This window comes from Salvelinus fontinalis, chromosome 40 (genome assembly GCF_029448725.1).
Source record: "Salvelinus fontinalis isolate EN_2023a chromosome 40, ASM2944872v1, whole genome shotgun sequence".
Classification (NCBI taxonomy): domain Eukaryota; kingdom Metazoa; phylum Chordata; class Actinopteri; order Salmoniformes; family Salmonidae; genus Salvelinus; species Salvelinus fontinalis.
Window position 1 is genome coordinate 4810829 of NC_074704.1, and position 16922 is coordinate 4827750.

Here is a 16922-nt window from a genome sequence, read left to right on the forward strand (position 1 = left end):
TCATTATGGGGTATTGTGATGTCATCATGGGGTATTGTGATGTCATTATGGGTTATTGTGATGTCATCATGGGGTATTGTGTGTAGATGGGTGAGGGGAAAAATATATATTTAATACATTTTGAATTTGGGCTGTAACAATAAAATGTGTAAGAAGTCAAGGAGTCCTGTACATCTACATGATGTACTGTCAATAATGTCAGAACCAACTGTATCTCTACACTGCTTCTACATGGTCTACATTAGGTATTGTTACACCATGTAGGAGCAGTGTGGAGTTACGGTGGGGGACTGAAATTATTGACACCCTTGATAAAGATGAGCAAAAATGACTGTATAAAATAAATATTTCAAACAATGAGCTATATTGTCTGTAAAAACATTTTTGGAAAATATATAATTTGATACTAATACAACTGCTCAGAAAAGGAGATTTTGTGTAACAAGTAATTGTGCTCCAGCAACCTCCCCTTGGGGGGATAACGACACAAAAATATTTTATGAGTTCTAGAACACACCAGGAGGGATCTTAGACCATTCCTCCATACAGAATATTTCCAGATCCTTGATATCCTTTTGTCTGTGATTATGGACTGCCCTCTTCAATTAAAACCACAGGCTCTCAATGGGTTTCAAGTCCGGAGACTGAGAAATGTTTATTTTTGTGCCCATTAACCATTTCTTTGTGTATTTTGATGTGCACTTGGGTTATTGTCTTGCTGGAAGATCCACTTGTGGCCAAGTTTAAGCCTCCTGGCAGAAGCAACCAGATTTTGGTACTGGGTAAAAGTTCATGATGCCATTGACCTTAACAAGGGCCCCATGATCAATGGAAGCAAAATTGCCCCATAACATCAAATATCCAGCATCAATTTACAGCAGGTACGGACGGGGTTCTTTTGTGCTCATGCATTCTCATTTCGACTCTAAACCCGCCAAGGAGCTCTATTTTAATCTATCACTTAGCAACAGATGTAAAGTTTGTTTTAAAGTCTCACTCATTAAAAATCTGAACTAATCAATCAACACATGCTTTTATTTTTAAGTGTTCATTTTATTTAATAGTAAAAAAATAAAACATTCCAACTTCGTTTACCTACTCCAGTCAGCAGATGGCGATGCTGCAACTGTGACGTAAAATCTAGTGGACGGAACGCTTCTTCAACAACTGAAGCCACCTCGGTAGCTCGCTAGCCAACATTGTCAAAACGTTTATGTTCTTTAGACATTTTTGTGGCTTATTTGCGACTGTTTTAAACGCACTTCTGTGGAAACAACTAGTTACCCCATTTCATTTCATATTGACGTTGTTGTCAGTCAGCTAGCTGGCTAGTTTAGTTGTCACTAGTTTAGCTAGCATCCCTGACCATGAGTTTACTAAACTACTCCCCCTGCTAAAGAAGAGGTCTACTGGACGGAGAAAGTAACTATCGTGAAAGAAAAGGCTGTTACTGTCAAAAAAGATGTTCAGGGCGAGGCTGTTACACATTTGCATTTAATCTCTTTCTCTTTACAGTTGTGTTATATTCCCCAGTTTCTGTGTTCTGTGTATGTGTGTAATTTCAGGAAATAGCTTCCTGGATTCCAAAGCAGCTGATTGGTCAGCCCATCACTAATTGGAGATCTGACCCCGCCCTCTCGTCAGGGGATAAAGTCACACCATGGGAGTGTTTAAGCAAGAGGCCTGCGGGCATACATATACCCGTAGTATGTACTCTGTCTATGCACACTAGGTAAGACCTGGGCGGACCACCCCCTGTATTTTGGTTAGGGCGCCAGGTAACTAGTGGGTAGGCAGGTAAGGTAAGAGAGGGGGAACTTTAACTTTCTTTGCTTTGGTTCCGTCCAGCCCCTTTTCCCCACATGACCGTGTGAAGGAAGAATAAATTCCCTGTAAACGGTAATATTCTCTGTCTCTGTCATCCTTACCCTCCCCTACAATCACATACCTTTTTTCACTCCACGGGGAGTTGAATTGTAGCAAGGTGTTATGTTCCCTCCTCCAAGAGGCGTACATAACAGTTGTATTACATTTACATTAGTTACATAGTTGATTTACATTTACACTCCAGTTGCAATATGTCACTTTTTTGTATTTTTTTTAAAATAAATGTTCAAATGCTCCAATAAGTCGCTAGTGGTCAGCCAATGTGATGCAACAGTAACAATATAGCGCTCCTAGCATGCCTGTGAACCGTTGGATTCAACACATTCAACACAATACTTGTCTAGAGGAGATAGTTAGCTAGCTGAGCCCATGGACAACACTTGTCTAGAGGAGATAGCTAGCTAGCTGAGCCCATGGACAACACTTGTCTAGAGGAGATAGCTAGCTAGCTGAGCCCATGGACAATACTTGTCTAGAGGAGATAGTTAGCTAGCTGAGCCCATGGACAACACTTGTCTAGAGGAGATAGCTAGCTAGCTGAGCCCATGGACAACACTTGTCTAGAGGAGATAGTTAGCTAGCTGAGCCCATGGACAACACTTGTCTAGAGGAGATAGTTAGCTAGCTGAGCCCATGGACAACACTTGTCTAGAGGAGATAGCTAGCTAGCTAAACACCATGGACAACACTTGTCTAGAGGAGATAGTTAGCTAGCTGAGCCCATGGACAACACTTGTCTAGAGGAGATAGTTAGCTAGCTGAGCCCATGGACAACACTTGTCTAGAGGAGATAGTTAGCTAGCTGAGCCCATGGACAACACTTGTCTAGAGGAGATAGCTAGCTAGCTGAGCCCATGGACAACACTTGTCTAGAGGAGATAGCTAGCTAGCTGAGCCCATGGACAACACTTGTCTAGAGGAGATAGTTAGCTAGCTGAGCCCATGGACAACACTTGTCTAGAGGAGATAGCTAGCTAGCTGAGCCCATGGACAACACTTGTCTAGAGGAGATAGTTAGCTAGCTGAGCCCATGGACAACACTTGTCTAGAGGAGATAGCTAGCTAGCTGAGCCCATGGACAACACTTGTCTAGAGGAGATAGCTAGCTAGCTGAGCCCATGGACAACACTTGTCTAGAGGAGATAGTTAGCTAGCTGAGCCCATGGACAACACTTTAGCTTACAGACATGGCAGAGGCGAGTTGCAAACGACCTGACTCAGCAGCAGTAGTAGTCATGTGCTTTTTTACTGAGGAGTGACTTCCATCTGGCCACTCTAGAATAAAATACCTGATTGTTTGGAGTTCTGCAGAGATGGTTGTCCTTCTGGAAGGTTCTCCCATCTCCACAGAGGAACTCTGGAGCCCTGTCAGAGTGACCATCGGGTTCTTGGTCAACTCCCTGACCAAGGCCTTCCCCTCCCGATTGCTCAGTTTGGTCAGGCAGCCAGCTCTAGGAGGAGTCTATAGGTGGTTCAAAACAGCTTCCATTTAAGAATGATGGAGGCCACTGTGTTCTTGGGGACGTTCAATGTTGCATAATTGTGTTGGTACCCTTCTCCAGATCTGTGCCTCGACACAATCCTGTCTCGGAGCTCTACGGACCATTCCTTCGACCTCATGGCTTGGTTTTTGCTCTGACATTGCACTGTCAACTGTGGGACCTTTATATAGACAGGTGTGTGCCTTCCCAAATCATGTCCAATGAATTGAATTTACCACAGGGTGGACTCCAATCAAGTTGTAGAAACATCTCAAGAATGGTCAATAGAAACAGGATGCACCTGAGATCAATTTCAAGTCTCATATCAAAAGGGTCTGAATAAATAATAGTACATCTGTATTTCTAAAAACCTTTTTTCGCTTTGTCATTAGTAAGAAAATGTGGGAAAAGTCAAGGGGTCTGAATACTTTCCGAAGGCACTGTATGTATTTTTATATTTGACCTTTAATTAACCAGGTGGCCATGATGTCATAATGATAGTTTAACCAGGTCGGCCATGATGTCATAATGATAGTTTAACCAGGTCGGTCATGATGTCATAATGATAGTTTAACCAGGTCGGCCATGATGTCATAATGATAGTTTAACCAGGTCGGCCATGATGTCATAATGATAGTTTAACCAGGTCGGCCATGATGTCATAATGATAGTTTAACCAGGTGGGCCATGATGTCATAATGATAGTTTAACCAGGTAGGCCAGTTGAGAACAAGTTCTCATTTACATGAGAACATTTTTGGTGTTTGTGCTACAGGATACGCATTTCTGTTTAGAAAAAGCTAGCCTTTGCTTTCCTAACTGCCTGTGTATATTGGGTCCTAACTTCCCTGAAAAGTTGCATATCGCGGGGGCTATTCGATGCTAATGCAGTACGCCACAGGAGATGTTTTTTGTGCTGGTCAAGGGCAGTCAAGTCTGGAGTAAAACAAGGGCTATATCTGTTCCTGGTTCAACATTTTTTGAATGGGGCATGCTTATTTAAGATGGTGAGGAAAGCACTTTTAAAGAATAACCAGGCATCCTCTACTGTCGGAATTAGGTCAATATCCTTCCAGGATACCCGGGCCAGGTCGATTAGAAAGGCCTGCTCCCAGAAGTGTTTTAGGGAGCGTTTGACCTCGGACCCATTACGGACGCTGTCACGTTCCTGACCTATTTATGTTAGTTTTTGTGTGTTAGTTGGTCAGGACGTGAGGTTGGGTGGGCATTCTATGTTATCTGTTTCTATGTTGGTTTTGGTTTGCCTGGTATGGCTCTTGATTAGAGGCAGGTGGTTTGCGTTTGCCTCTAATTAAGAGTCATATTTAGGTAGGGCATTCTCACTGTTTGTTTGTGGGTGATTGTCTCCTGTGTCCGTATGTTATGTTCGTACCACATGGGACTGTAGCGTTTGTTTGTTTCGTTTTCGTTTCGATGTCGTCTGTTTCCTGTACGTAAGTTTATGTTTAGTTATGTAAGTTTATGTTCAGGTCTCGTCAACGTCGTTTTGTTATTTTGTAGTTTGGAAAGTGTTTTTGTTTCGTTTCGTGTGCCATCGTAATTTATAATAAAGATGGCTTATTTCCCTGAGCCTGCGTTTTGGTCTGAAGATCCTTCTCTCCTCACCTCTTCCGAGGATGAGGAGAGCGTCAATCGTTACAGACGCAGGCAATGAGGTGATCTCTGAGATCCTGGTTGAAGACAGCAGAGGTGTATTTAGAGGGCAGGTTGGTCAGGATGATATCTATGACGGTGCCCGTGTTTACGGATTTAGGGATGTACCTGGTAGGTTCCTTGATAATTTGTGTGAGATTGAGGGCATCTAGTTTAGATTGTAGGATGGCTGGGGTGTTAAGCATATCCCAGTTTAGGTCACCTAACAGAACGAACTCTGAAGATAAATGGGGGGCAATTAATTCACATATGGTGTCCAGGGCACAGCTGGGTGCTGAGGGGGGTCTATAACAAGCGACAACAGTGAAAGAGTTATTTCTGGAAAGGTGGATTTTTAAAAGTAGAAGCTCGAACTGTTTAGGCACAGACCTGGATAGCATTACAGAACTCTGCAGACTATCTCTGCAGTAGATTGCAACTCCACCCCCTTTGGCAGTTCTAGCTTGGCGGAAAATGTTGTAGTTGGGGATGGAAATTTCAGAATTTTTGGTGGCCTTCCTAAGCCAGGATTCAGACACAGCTAGGACATCAGGGTTGGCGGAGTGTGCTAAAGCAGTGAATAAAACAAACTTAGGGAGGAGGCTTCTGATGTTAACATGCATTAAACCAAGGCTTTTACGGTTACAGAAGTCAACAAATGATAGTGCCTGGGGAATAGGAGTGGAACTGGGGGCTACAGGGCTTGGGTTAACCTCTACATCACCAGAGGAACATAGGAGGAGTAGGAGGAGGGTACGGCTAAAGGCTATAAGAACTGGTTGTCTAGTGCGTTGGGAACAGAGAATAAAAGGAGCAGATTTCTGGACGTGGTAGAATAGATTCAGGGCATAATGTACAGACAATGGAGGTAAACCTAGGCGTTGAGTGACGATGAGAGAGGTTTCGTCTCTGGAGGCACCAGTTAAGCCAGGTGAGGTCTCCGCATGTGTGTGGGGTGGGACAAAAGAGCTATCTAAGGCGTGTTGAGCCAGACTGAGGGCTCAACAGTGAAATAAAACAATAAGAAATAGCCAAGACAGCAGTAGACAAGGCATATTGGCCTTAGAGAAAGGCATAAAGCAATCACAGGTGTTGATCAGGAGAGCTAAGACAACAACGCGTAAAAGGCGATGAATGGGCAGAGCGGGACAGTTAGGTCCATACAGAACCTGAGTTCGAGGCTGGGGACCGACAGGTAAACAAAATGAGGTACCGTGTTATTGAAACAGTCCAGGGAGCGTCAGCTGTGTAATCATAGGGTCAAAAGAGCAGCAATAGGTGAGTCAGGGTGCTGTTCGGTAGTCACTACTACGCTAGTCGAGCAGAGGACACAAGAGACAAAAGAGGGACAAAAGAGGAGCAATAGATGAGTCGGGGTGCTGTTCGGTAGTCACTACTACGCTCGTCGAGCAGAGGACACAAGAGACAAAAGAGGGACAAAAGAGGAGCAATAGATGAGTCGGGGTGCTGTTCGGTAGTCACTACTACGCTCGTCGAGCAGAGGACACAGCGTTCAGAAAAGCGGGTCGAGGCTAGTAGATGGTTCTTCGGCGACATCGTAACAGAATAGCCTGTTGAGACCACATCGGGCGATCACGTCGGCAGTCCAGTTGTGAATGGATCGGCGTGGCTCCGTGACGACAATAAAGGGTCCAGGCCAATTGGCAAAGGAGGTATTGTAGCCCTAGAATTAGCTGGTATATGGGCCTAGCTCGAGTGTGTAGAGTCCTCTGTGTGTAGAGACATAGTGAGTGTGTAGAGTCCTCTGTGTTTTGAGACATAGTGAGTGTGTAGAGTCCTGTCAGTGTGTAGAGTCATGGTGCAAAACTAAAACAAGGGTCAACTCAAGTTCACTTCGATCTTGGTGACATTGTGTATTCAGACCCCTTGACTTTTTTCCACATTTTACTACCTTTCAGCCTTCCGTTTTTTATTTTATTTTAATAAACTTGCAAAATTTTATAAAAACCTGTTTTTTGCTTTGTCACTATGGGGTATTTGTGTATAGATTGAGTAAAATGTTTTGATTTTAATACATTTTAGAATAAGGCTGTAACGTAACAAAATGTGGAAAATGTCCAGGGGTTTGAATACTTTCCGAAGGTCACGACTGACCTCACGGAAAAAAACATTGTAGTCAGGATGCAATATAACTGCTGCAAATAAGTTCATTTTACTGCAGTTATTCTGCAATTACTGAAATACTAGTCACCACACTTTTACTACAGTTTCCAAATCGCAGTCTTTTTGTTGTTGTAAGGGTGTAAACACATATTGCTTTAACGATTTAACATTTCCAAAACAGCACCGCCGTGGCTACTGTGCAGCCTCACTCTACCCGTGATATCAAAGTAACTTTTGTGTATGAGAGTATTCACGTTGTATTCACGTTGTATTCACGTTGTATTCACATTCATCTGTGTATGAGAGAGCATCTGACTCAGTTTCCCAGGGGGGAAAAAAATGTATTTTTGTATTCACGCACGCAAATTCAGGAGGAAACTGGAGAGCGGGTGGCTGGACAGCGTTTAGCGAGTGTCGGCTCACTTGACCACAGTGAAACACCGAAGAACTTTGATTTTGCCGCTTTTTTTTGGCAACGGAGGTGACCGACTAGCTGTTGTTGTTGGGTCGTCACTAGTTACCACAGCCACACAAATAGCTAAACCCTCCCTATTTCTAAACAAGTTCTTATTAAAATCTGATTTAACACCTAACCTTAACCACACTGCTAACCTTGTAGATGGGTTGGTTGTTTAGCAACAAACCCGGAAAGTGCTCAAATATGGGGCAAAACAAGACGGGGTTGGTCTAGATTATTGACAACATGTACACTATATTTCTCAAATTGTTGACTGAAAACATAAATAAATTGGCACAATGAGCATCTGTTGTCTCTCAGATACATTGTTACAGTTGGTTAGCCAGCTAGCGAAGTTTAACATAGATGTGCCGTCAGTCAAAACACCTCAAAACGAGACATAGAGAACAAGATGAAACAAGCCACCTACGATTCCCCACATGGCAGCTTCTTGTCATTGTTCATAGCGATCTGGCCCTCCAGAATCACAACAGCACACTGACTTCTGCCCCGTGGATGCTGTCAATATACAAGGGATATAGTGGTAGTGTCTGGCCTCAGAATCACAACAGCACACTGACTTCTGCCCCGTGGAGGCTGTCAATATACAGGGGATATAGTGGTAGTGTCTGGCCATCCAGAATCACAACAGCACACTGACTTCTGCCCCGTGGATGCTGTCAATATACAGGGGATATAGTGGTAGTGTCTGGCCATCCAGAATCACGACAGCACACTGACTTCTGCCCCGTGGATGCTGTCAATATACAGGGGATATAGTGGTAGTGTCTGGCCATCCAGAATCACAACAGCACACTGACTTCTGCCCCGTGGATGCTGTCAATATACAGGGGATATAGTGGTAGTGTCTGGCCATCCAGAATCATAACAGCACACTGACTTCTGCCAAGTGGATGCACGCACATCGTTTTCGTCATGTCAGTTAACATGTCTATGTTTAACCTTTAATTAAGAAGAAGCGTCTCGTCCTCTAGATTATACGTCACGCTAGAAGCATCGCCTGAAAGACGCACATCGCCATCTGCTGACTGGAGTGGGTACAGGAATTGTTTAATTTATTTTTCATTTCTTTCAAAAGTTTAATATTATATTGAGACTGACAAAGACACGTTTTTGCTGATCGATTAGTGAGAATTTAAAATAAACTTCACATCTACTACACATCTGTATTCAATGCAAATTCTGATTCATTCAGTCAACAGATAATATCAAAATAAACAGCTAGCTCTATACTGCTTCTACATAGTGGAATAACATTGATGGGAACACTCATGTTTTTCATGTCAACAACTTTATTATAAAAACACCATCACATTTTCATAGTCCTTTATCTGGACGACTAATACACAAATTAACTCAATGAAACAAAACAACTAAATTCAAGAGGTTTCAAAGTTCAAAATTCAAGAAATGCACATTCTATTAATCCATTTAATAATTTACATGGTGCAATATCTAAATCATGTATTCAAATTCATTTAGTGAAAAGCCAGATCAAATCAAATTCAAGAGGATAAACGTTAAAATCAAGAAATCCAGAACTCCATTCATCTATATAATAATATCCCCAAACTGTAATGAACAACAGAGGGTTTATAGATGTATCCATTAAAGTTCATAATCAAATCAGAATACAAATTGTATTTAATCTGATTTTAGACATGATCAGGTCTACAGATAGAAAACTAAAACAAAGGTCTATTTTGTTAATGATTTTATATAAACAATAGGATTTCATTTGGCATGAACAAAAACCTCAATTCTCAGGTCAAAAACACAAGTCAGAACACAGCCTCTCTATTCTCTCATGTGATTTCAGGTCCTCTGACTGGGAAAATGTCTTTCCACACTGAGAGCAGTGGTATGTCTTCTCCTCCTGTGTATGTATTATTGCATGCTTATTCAGATGTCTTAAATTGATAAAACTCTTTCCACACAGGGAGCATTGGTAGGGCTTTTCTTGTGTGTGTGTTGTCTCATGCTCTTTTAGGGTCCCTAACTGGGTAAACCGCTTTCCACACAGAGAACATTGGAAAGGCTTTTCCCCTGTGTGTATCCTCTCATGCGCCTTCAGGCTCCCTAAGCAGGTAAGACGCTTCCCACACTGAGAACATTGGAAAGGCTTTTCCCCTGTGTGTATCCTCTCGTGCTCCTTTAGGCTCCTTAAGCGGGTAAAACGCTTTCCACACTGGGAACATTGGAAAGGCCTTTCCCCTGTGTGTATCCTCTCATGTTGCTTTAGGCTCCCTAACCAGGCAAAACTCGTTCCACACTGGGAACAGTTGTACGGTTTCTCTCCAGAGTGTATTCTTTTATGCTCCCTCAGGTTTCCTAACAAAGTAAAACTCTTTCCACACTGGGAACATTGGAAAGGCCTTTCTCCTGTATGTTTCCTCTCATGCCGTTTTAGGTCCCATGATAGGGAAAATCTCTTTTCACATTGGGAGCAGTGGTGTTGTCTCGCTGGTTTGGGTGTCACTGGGTCTGGTCCCCCTGAAGGACTCTTTCCGCTGTCAGAGTCAGAGTCTGGTCTCTCTCCTGCCAAAGACAAACAGATTATTTAGTTAAATACTTAATAGAGACCTGAATAAAACTTCTACATGATAAAACTGGCTCCATGTTAGAGGAGGAGCCTGGTGAAGAGCTCCGGTCTGAGAAACTGACTGACGCCGCTCCCTCTGTGACATCGCCGCTCCCCTCTGTGACATCGCCGCTCCCCTCTGTGACATCGCCGCTCCCCTCTGTGGCATCGCCGCTCCCCTCTGTGGCATCGCCGCTCCCCTCTGTGGCATCGCCGCTCCCCTCTGTGGCATCGCCGCTCCCCTCTGTGGCATCGCCGCTCCCCTCTGTGGCATCGCCGCTCCCCTCTGTGGCATCGCCGCTCCCCTCTGTGGCATCGCTGCTCCCTCTGTGACATCGCTGCTCCCCTCTGTGACGTCGCTGCTCCCTCCTTTTAAACTACTGCCCAGCCTTTCTGAACTGCCTGGCTGAACAACACCTTATCATCTGAAGCTGTGGAATACCATCACCAAGACCTGCCAGATCGCTACATGTGTTTTGTTCGTTTTTAAAGTACTACTCTGACATTTTTTTTATTCATGCCCCCCTTCAGTCCTTGATTTTCCCTCAATAAGTCTAAATAATGATATATATACAGTGGGGAGAACAAGTATAATGGACTGTCATTGTTACAATCTTAATTTCACCTACAGAACTGCCGTTACCCACTTTGAGGAGGGCATGTCATTTTATTGAATGGTTCCCCCCCGCCCGTCCGTTTCCCGACAATAGCTCCTCTCCTTCTCCTGACAGGTTAAAGTCCATTATTGGGCTAACAGAGGCTCCTGTTATTCAGATAGTACTTACTGGTGGTAATCAATAGCTCCTCTCCTTCTCCTGACAGGTTCAAGGGACGTGACTAGTTGACAATCAGCCCCAATAATTTCTTCCAAACTGAACCTAACCTCTATTCAGACGTAGAACAACGGATTAAATTAATGAAGTAAAGCATTGTGGGGGAGAAAGGGGCAGAACGGGTGAGTTGATGAGCGAGGGGAAGAGAACTATGCAGAATTATGTCATCACCAGTTGTGAATGAAGAACAGCAGTCCTATCAGTCTACTCTGGTCTACTTGGAGTCCACAGTGAGAGTGTGGTGCCTAATTTACACAATCTGAACGAAAACTACTCGGATGGCGGGGAAGAAATGAATCAAGACATCTCTGATGATTATTCTTGGGGAGGCCCTCCACCTATAAAATGGATTTAACATGGGGGGAAAGGCCCTCCACCTATAAAAATGGTTTGAACATGGGGGGGAAAAGGCCCTCCATCAATAAAAATGGTTTGAACATGGGGGGGAAAGGCCCTCCACCTATAAAATGGTTTGAACATGGGGGGAAAGGCCCTCCACCAATAAAAATGGATTGAACATGGGGGGGAAAGGCCCTCCACCTATAAAATGGTTTGAACATGGGGGGAAAGGCCCTCCACCAATAAAATGGTTTGAACATGGGGGGAAAGGCCCTCCACCAATAAAATGGTTTGAACATGGGGGGGAAAGGCCCTCCACCAATACAAATGGATTGAACATGGGGGGGAAAAGGCCCTCCACCAATAAAAATGGTTTGAACATGGGGGGGAAAGGCCCTCCACCAATAAAAATGGATTGAACATGGAGGGGAAAGGGCCTCCACCAATAAAAATGGGTTGAACATGGGGGGAAAGGGCCTCCACCAATAAAAATGGGTTGAACATGGGGGGAAAGGCCCTCCACCAATAAAAATGGGTTGAACATGGGGGGAAAGGCCCTCCACCAATAAAAATGGTTTGAACATGGAGGGAAAGGCCCTCCACCAATAAAAATGGATTGAACTTGGGGGGAAAGGCCCTCCACCAATAAAAATGGATTGAACATGGGGGGGAAAGGTTCAGAAAACCAGTCAGTATCTGGTGTGACCACCATTTTCCTCATGCAGCACGACATCTCCTTCACATAGAGTTGATCAGGCTGTTGATTGTGGCCTGTGGAAGGTTGTCCCACTCCTCTAAAATGGCTGTGCAAAGATGCTGGATAATGGCGGGAACTGGAACACGCTGTCATACATGTCGATCCAGAACATCCCAAACATGTTCAATGGGTGACATGTCTGGTGAGTCTGCAGGCCATGGAAGAACCGGGACATGTTCAGCTTCCAGGAATTGTGTCCAGATCCTTGAGACATTATCTTGCTGAAACATGAGGTGATGGCAGCGGATGAAAGGCACAATAATGGGCCTCAGGATCTTGTCACATTATCTCTGTGCATTGAAATTGCAATCGATAAAATGCAATTGTGTTCGTTGTCTGTAGCGTATGCCTGCCCATACCATAACCCCACGGCCACTATGGGGCACTCTGTTCACAACGTTGACATCAGCAAACCTCTCACCCACACGACGCCATACATGCGGTCTTCCATCTGTCCAGTACAGTTGAAACCAGGATTCATACATGAAGAGCACACTTAACCAACATGCCAATGGCCATTGAGCATTTGCCCACTTTATTTATTTTATATAACTTATTGTCAATATGGGGGCGCTGTTTTCACTTTGTAAAAATTTGTTCCCAAATTAAACTGCCTCGTACTCAATTCTTGCTCGAACAATATGCATATTATTATTACTATTGGATAGAAAACACTCTCTAGTTTCTAAAACCGTTTGAATTATATCTGTGAGTAAAACAGAACTCAAGTTGCAGCAAACTTCCTGTCAGGAAGTGAGAAATCTGAAATCGGGCACTCTGTTCCAGGGTCAGTTTATTAATTTGCGTGTAATCTATGAGTCGACATGCACTGCATACGATTTCCCCTAGATGTCAGTAAGCAGTGAGAATTGGAATGGGGTTGCTAGGTAGATCTGAGGCCGTATAAAGGCTCTTGGAACGGGGGGTGCACTCTTTTCAACGTTCGTCATGGCGCAAGACAGACCTCAGGATGGCATTCTGAAAAGCTCTCGTTATAGGCCTTAGATATATCCGGCTCTGATTTTATTCGATATAGGTGTTAAAAACATCATGTAGTTATTTTAAACCGAGTTATATCATTTTATATCAGTATATTGCGATTTTCTGAATTTTCTTTGTGCTGCGTTATGAAGAGTTGGACACGTCTGGGCCACATAGCTAATGTTTGCTGCTAATTCCTAAGTTGAAGACGACAATCTACAACCGAGCAACGATGATTCTGGACAAAGGACAACTTGCACAAGATTCTGATGGAAGCTCATCAAATAGTAAGAACTATTTATGCTGTTAATTCGTATTTCTGTTGAAAAATGTTAAACTATAATTCCGCCATTAATTTCGTCACGGTCTCGCTGTAATGCACGCTGTATGTCGTAGTAACGTTAATTTTAAAAATCTAACACAGCGGTTGCATTAAGAACTAATGTATCTTTCATTTGCTGTCCAACCTGTATTTTTTAGTCAAGTTTATGATTAGTTATTGATTAGATTAGGTGCCTCTCCCAAGATTTCTCCCGACATTTTGTTTGCAGTTTGGCTACTATTCACGTTGTATAACCACGATTTGTGCCACTAAATATGCACATTTTCGAACAAACTCTATATGTATTGTGTAATATGATGTTATAGGACTGTCATCTGAAGAAGTTTGAGAAGGTTAGTGAAAAAATGTATATCTTTTGCTGGTTTATTCGTTATCGCTATTGTTGGCTTGAATCAATGCTGTTGTGTGGTTGGCTATTGTAGTAAGCTAATATAATGCTATATTGTGTTTTCGCTGTAAAAAACTTTAAAAAATCGGAAATATTGGCTGGATTCACAAGATCTTTGTCTTTCATTTGCTGTACACTGTGTATTTTTCATAAATGTTTTATGATGAGTATTTAGGTAATTCACGTTACTCTCTGTAGTTATTCTAGTTGCTTTGGTGAGAGTTGTGATGGTGGCTGCAATGTAAAACTATGATTTATACCTGAAATATGCACATTTTTCGAACAAAACATATGCTATACAATAAATATGTTATCAGACTGTCATCTGATGAAGTTGTTTCTTGGTTAGTGACTATTTATATCTTTATTTGGTCGAATTTGTGATAGCTACCTATGCAGTAAAAAAAATGGTGGGAAAAAAAAGTTGTGTCTTTTGCTATCGTGGTTAGCTAATAGAAATACATATTGTGTCTTCCCTGTAAAACATTTTATAAATCAGAAATGATGGCTGGATTCACAAGATGTGTATCTTTCATCTGGTGTCTTGGACTTGTGATTTCATGATATTTAGATGCTAGTATTTACTTGTGGCGCTATGCTAGACTATGCTAGTCAGCTTTTTTACTGATGAGGGTGCTCCCGGATCCGGGATGGTGACTCGTGAGAAGTTTAACTACGCAAGCCACTGAAGTCGGTTACGACGCCAAACTGCAGTCAAGAAGACCCTGGTGAGGACGACGTGCACACAGATGACCTTCCCCGACACCGTTTCTGACAGTTTGCGCAGAAATTCTTCAGTTGTGCAAAATCCAGTTTCATCGCTGCACATTTTAAAGAGTGGCCTTTTATTGTCCCCCAGCACAAGGTGCACCTGCGTAATGATCATGCCGTTTAATAATCATGTTGATATGCCACACCTGGATGGATTATCTGGATGGATTATCTTGGTAAAAGGAGAAATGCTCACTAACAGAATGTCTGCCCATTAACTTGAAGGAGGGGTCCCCTTGAGGCCCGGTGGTTCTGGTGTTAAAAAGACTTGGTCGCTTTAATAACAATGATCATGTAGAGCTTCAAGTCTTCCTTTCATGGAAACGGCCTGTTGGGTGCTTCCACCAAAAGGGTGCTTCCACCAAAGGACTGCCTTTTGCTTCCCTTTGATATTTTAAGTAGAAATTGTGCACCAATTTTGAATTCCGAAAAGCCTGTTATATTAAACGAAGTGGCCCTTTTAATATAGACCACATGTAGAATTCAATATTTTTTTTTATATGAATAAAAGCTTGCTAGAGTGACCAAAGTCAGCATTTTGACATGTCCCTCCGTCAAACATGTAACACTTCCAGCATCATTTTAACCCACTTATAACCCCCCCCCCCCCCCAAATGCTGTACATTTGACCATAATTGTATTATAATTATAATTGTAAAGCCCAAAAGGTTTAATTAGTACCTTTAATGTTCCTTTATAGGGTTACTGTTCCTTTATAGGGTTACTGTTCAATTATAGGGTTACTGTTCAATTATAGGGTTAATGTTCCCACATGGCCATATTTCCATGTTACAGCGCGTTTGAGGAAAACAGATGTAAGACAGATAGATACCTGGGCTAATTAGCTATCAGCGACTCCTAACACCTGTGTGTATTGGAATACGGACGCCACAAAGGTGTTGTCGCTGAAAAACGCTGTCGGCTGCAACTGTGTTAAAACCGGTTTTAAAAAAGTGTGCAGTAAGAGTATATTTGTGAAATTATTTTTGATGTGATATGAAAGTAGAGATATTTATGTTTCCGGAACCGTACCACAATTGAGAATCGATTCACATGTAGATGTAGTATTTGTCTGTTTTGGAGCCAATTCGCCTCAAAGCAGAACATGTCTGGTCCTTGGACTATATTGAGTCACGTCAGGCTTCTTTCGTCCATTATTGGGCTAACAGAGGTTGTGATCCTGTTATTAAGATAGTACTTACTGGTCTTAATCAGATCTTCTGTCTCCTCCTCGTCGTCTTCTTTCAATGTGACAGTCATCTCCCCCTCCTCCCCTGCATCCTCCTCTTGCTCTTCATCTTCTTCTTTCACTATAACATCCTCCTCCTCTTTCAATCTGAACGCGTCTTCCTCTTGTTTCTCTGTAAAATCCTCCTCTTTCACTCTGAACGCGTCTTCCTCTTGTTTTACTGTAACATCCTCCTCATCTTTCACGACAATGTTCAGCCACAGACCCTCTTTCTCCGTCCAGCAGATCTCTTCTTTAACAGGAGAGTAGTTTAGTGAGCTCATGGTCGGGGATGTTAGCTAGGTAGCATTAGCGACTAGCCTAGTGCTAGGCTAACTTATCAAGCCAGCTAGCTGACTAACAATTACTAACAATATACATATAACATTAAATAAAGTAACTAGCTAATCGACGAAACTCTGTTTAAAACACTGAGACAGTCTAAAGAGCTTCAATGTTTCGGCTATGTTTGCTAGAAAGCTACCGAGGTGACTGATAAGCTGTTGTTGTTGAAGAAACGTCCCGTCCACTAGATATACGTCAAACTGGCAGCATCGCCTGAAAGACGCCCATCGCCATCAGCTGACTGGAGTTGGTAACGCATTTGAGAGAAAAGTGCATTTTATTTAATTTAAAACATACTTTTCATCTGCTACATATCTGCGAGCATTTAAGGCGAAGTCGTATTAATTCAGTCAAGCAAACGCTCTGCTGCCTCGTTTAACAGTGATCTACGGTCTATGAAAGCGGCTGGGAGCAAACTGGAGAATAGCTCGAGGAAAACAAAGCTAACTGTATGTACATATGAAGTGTGTAAAACAGTATGTAAACATTATTAAAGTGACCAGTGATTCCATGTCTATGTACATAGTACAGCAGCCTTGAAGGTGCAGGGTTGTGTACCGGAAGGTTGCCAGTTAGCGACAGTGACTAAGTTCAGGGCAGGGTACTGGGTGGAGGCCGGCTAGTGATGGCTATTTAACAGTCTGATGGCCTTGAGATAGAAGATGTTTGGTGCAGTTGCTGTACCAGGCGGTGATACAGCCTGACAGGAATCTCTCAATGGCATAAGTTTGTG

General features: G+C 42.8%; 1 protein-coding gene across 1 annotated transcript; it reads right to left on the reverse strand.

Annotated features, from left to right (window-relative positions):
* Positions 1–8897: 8897 nt before the first annotated feature.
* On the reverse strand, positions 8898–16378 carry LOC129839924 (gastrula zinc finger protein XlCGF17.1-like). The gene is made up of 2 exons (XM_055907648.1): positions 15819–16378; positions 8898–10161 (listed from the first exon to the last, which is right to left on the reverse strand). Exons 1-2 carry the CDS (start codon positions 16126–16128, stop codon positions 9392–9394), a joined length of 1080 nt encoding a protein of 359 aa, XP_055763623.1. The 5' UTR covers positions 16129–16378; the 3' UTR covers positions 8898–9391.
* Between the last annotated feature and the right edge of the window lie 544 nt (positions 16379–16922).

What these genes read in the sequence shown, in the direction of transcription:
- LOC129839924 (XM_055907648.1), bottom strand. Translation starts at nt 16,128, where the DNA reads ATGAGCTCACTAAACTACTCTCCTGTTAAAGAAGAGATCTGCTGGACG. An exon ending in AGAAGATCTGATTAAGACCA is followed by an intron (nt 10,162 to 15,818) that starts GTAAGTACTATC and finishes TGTCTTTGGCAG; the next exon opens with GAGAGAGACCAGACTCTGAC.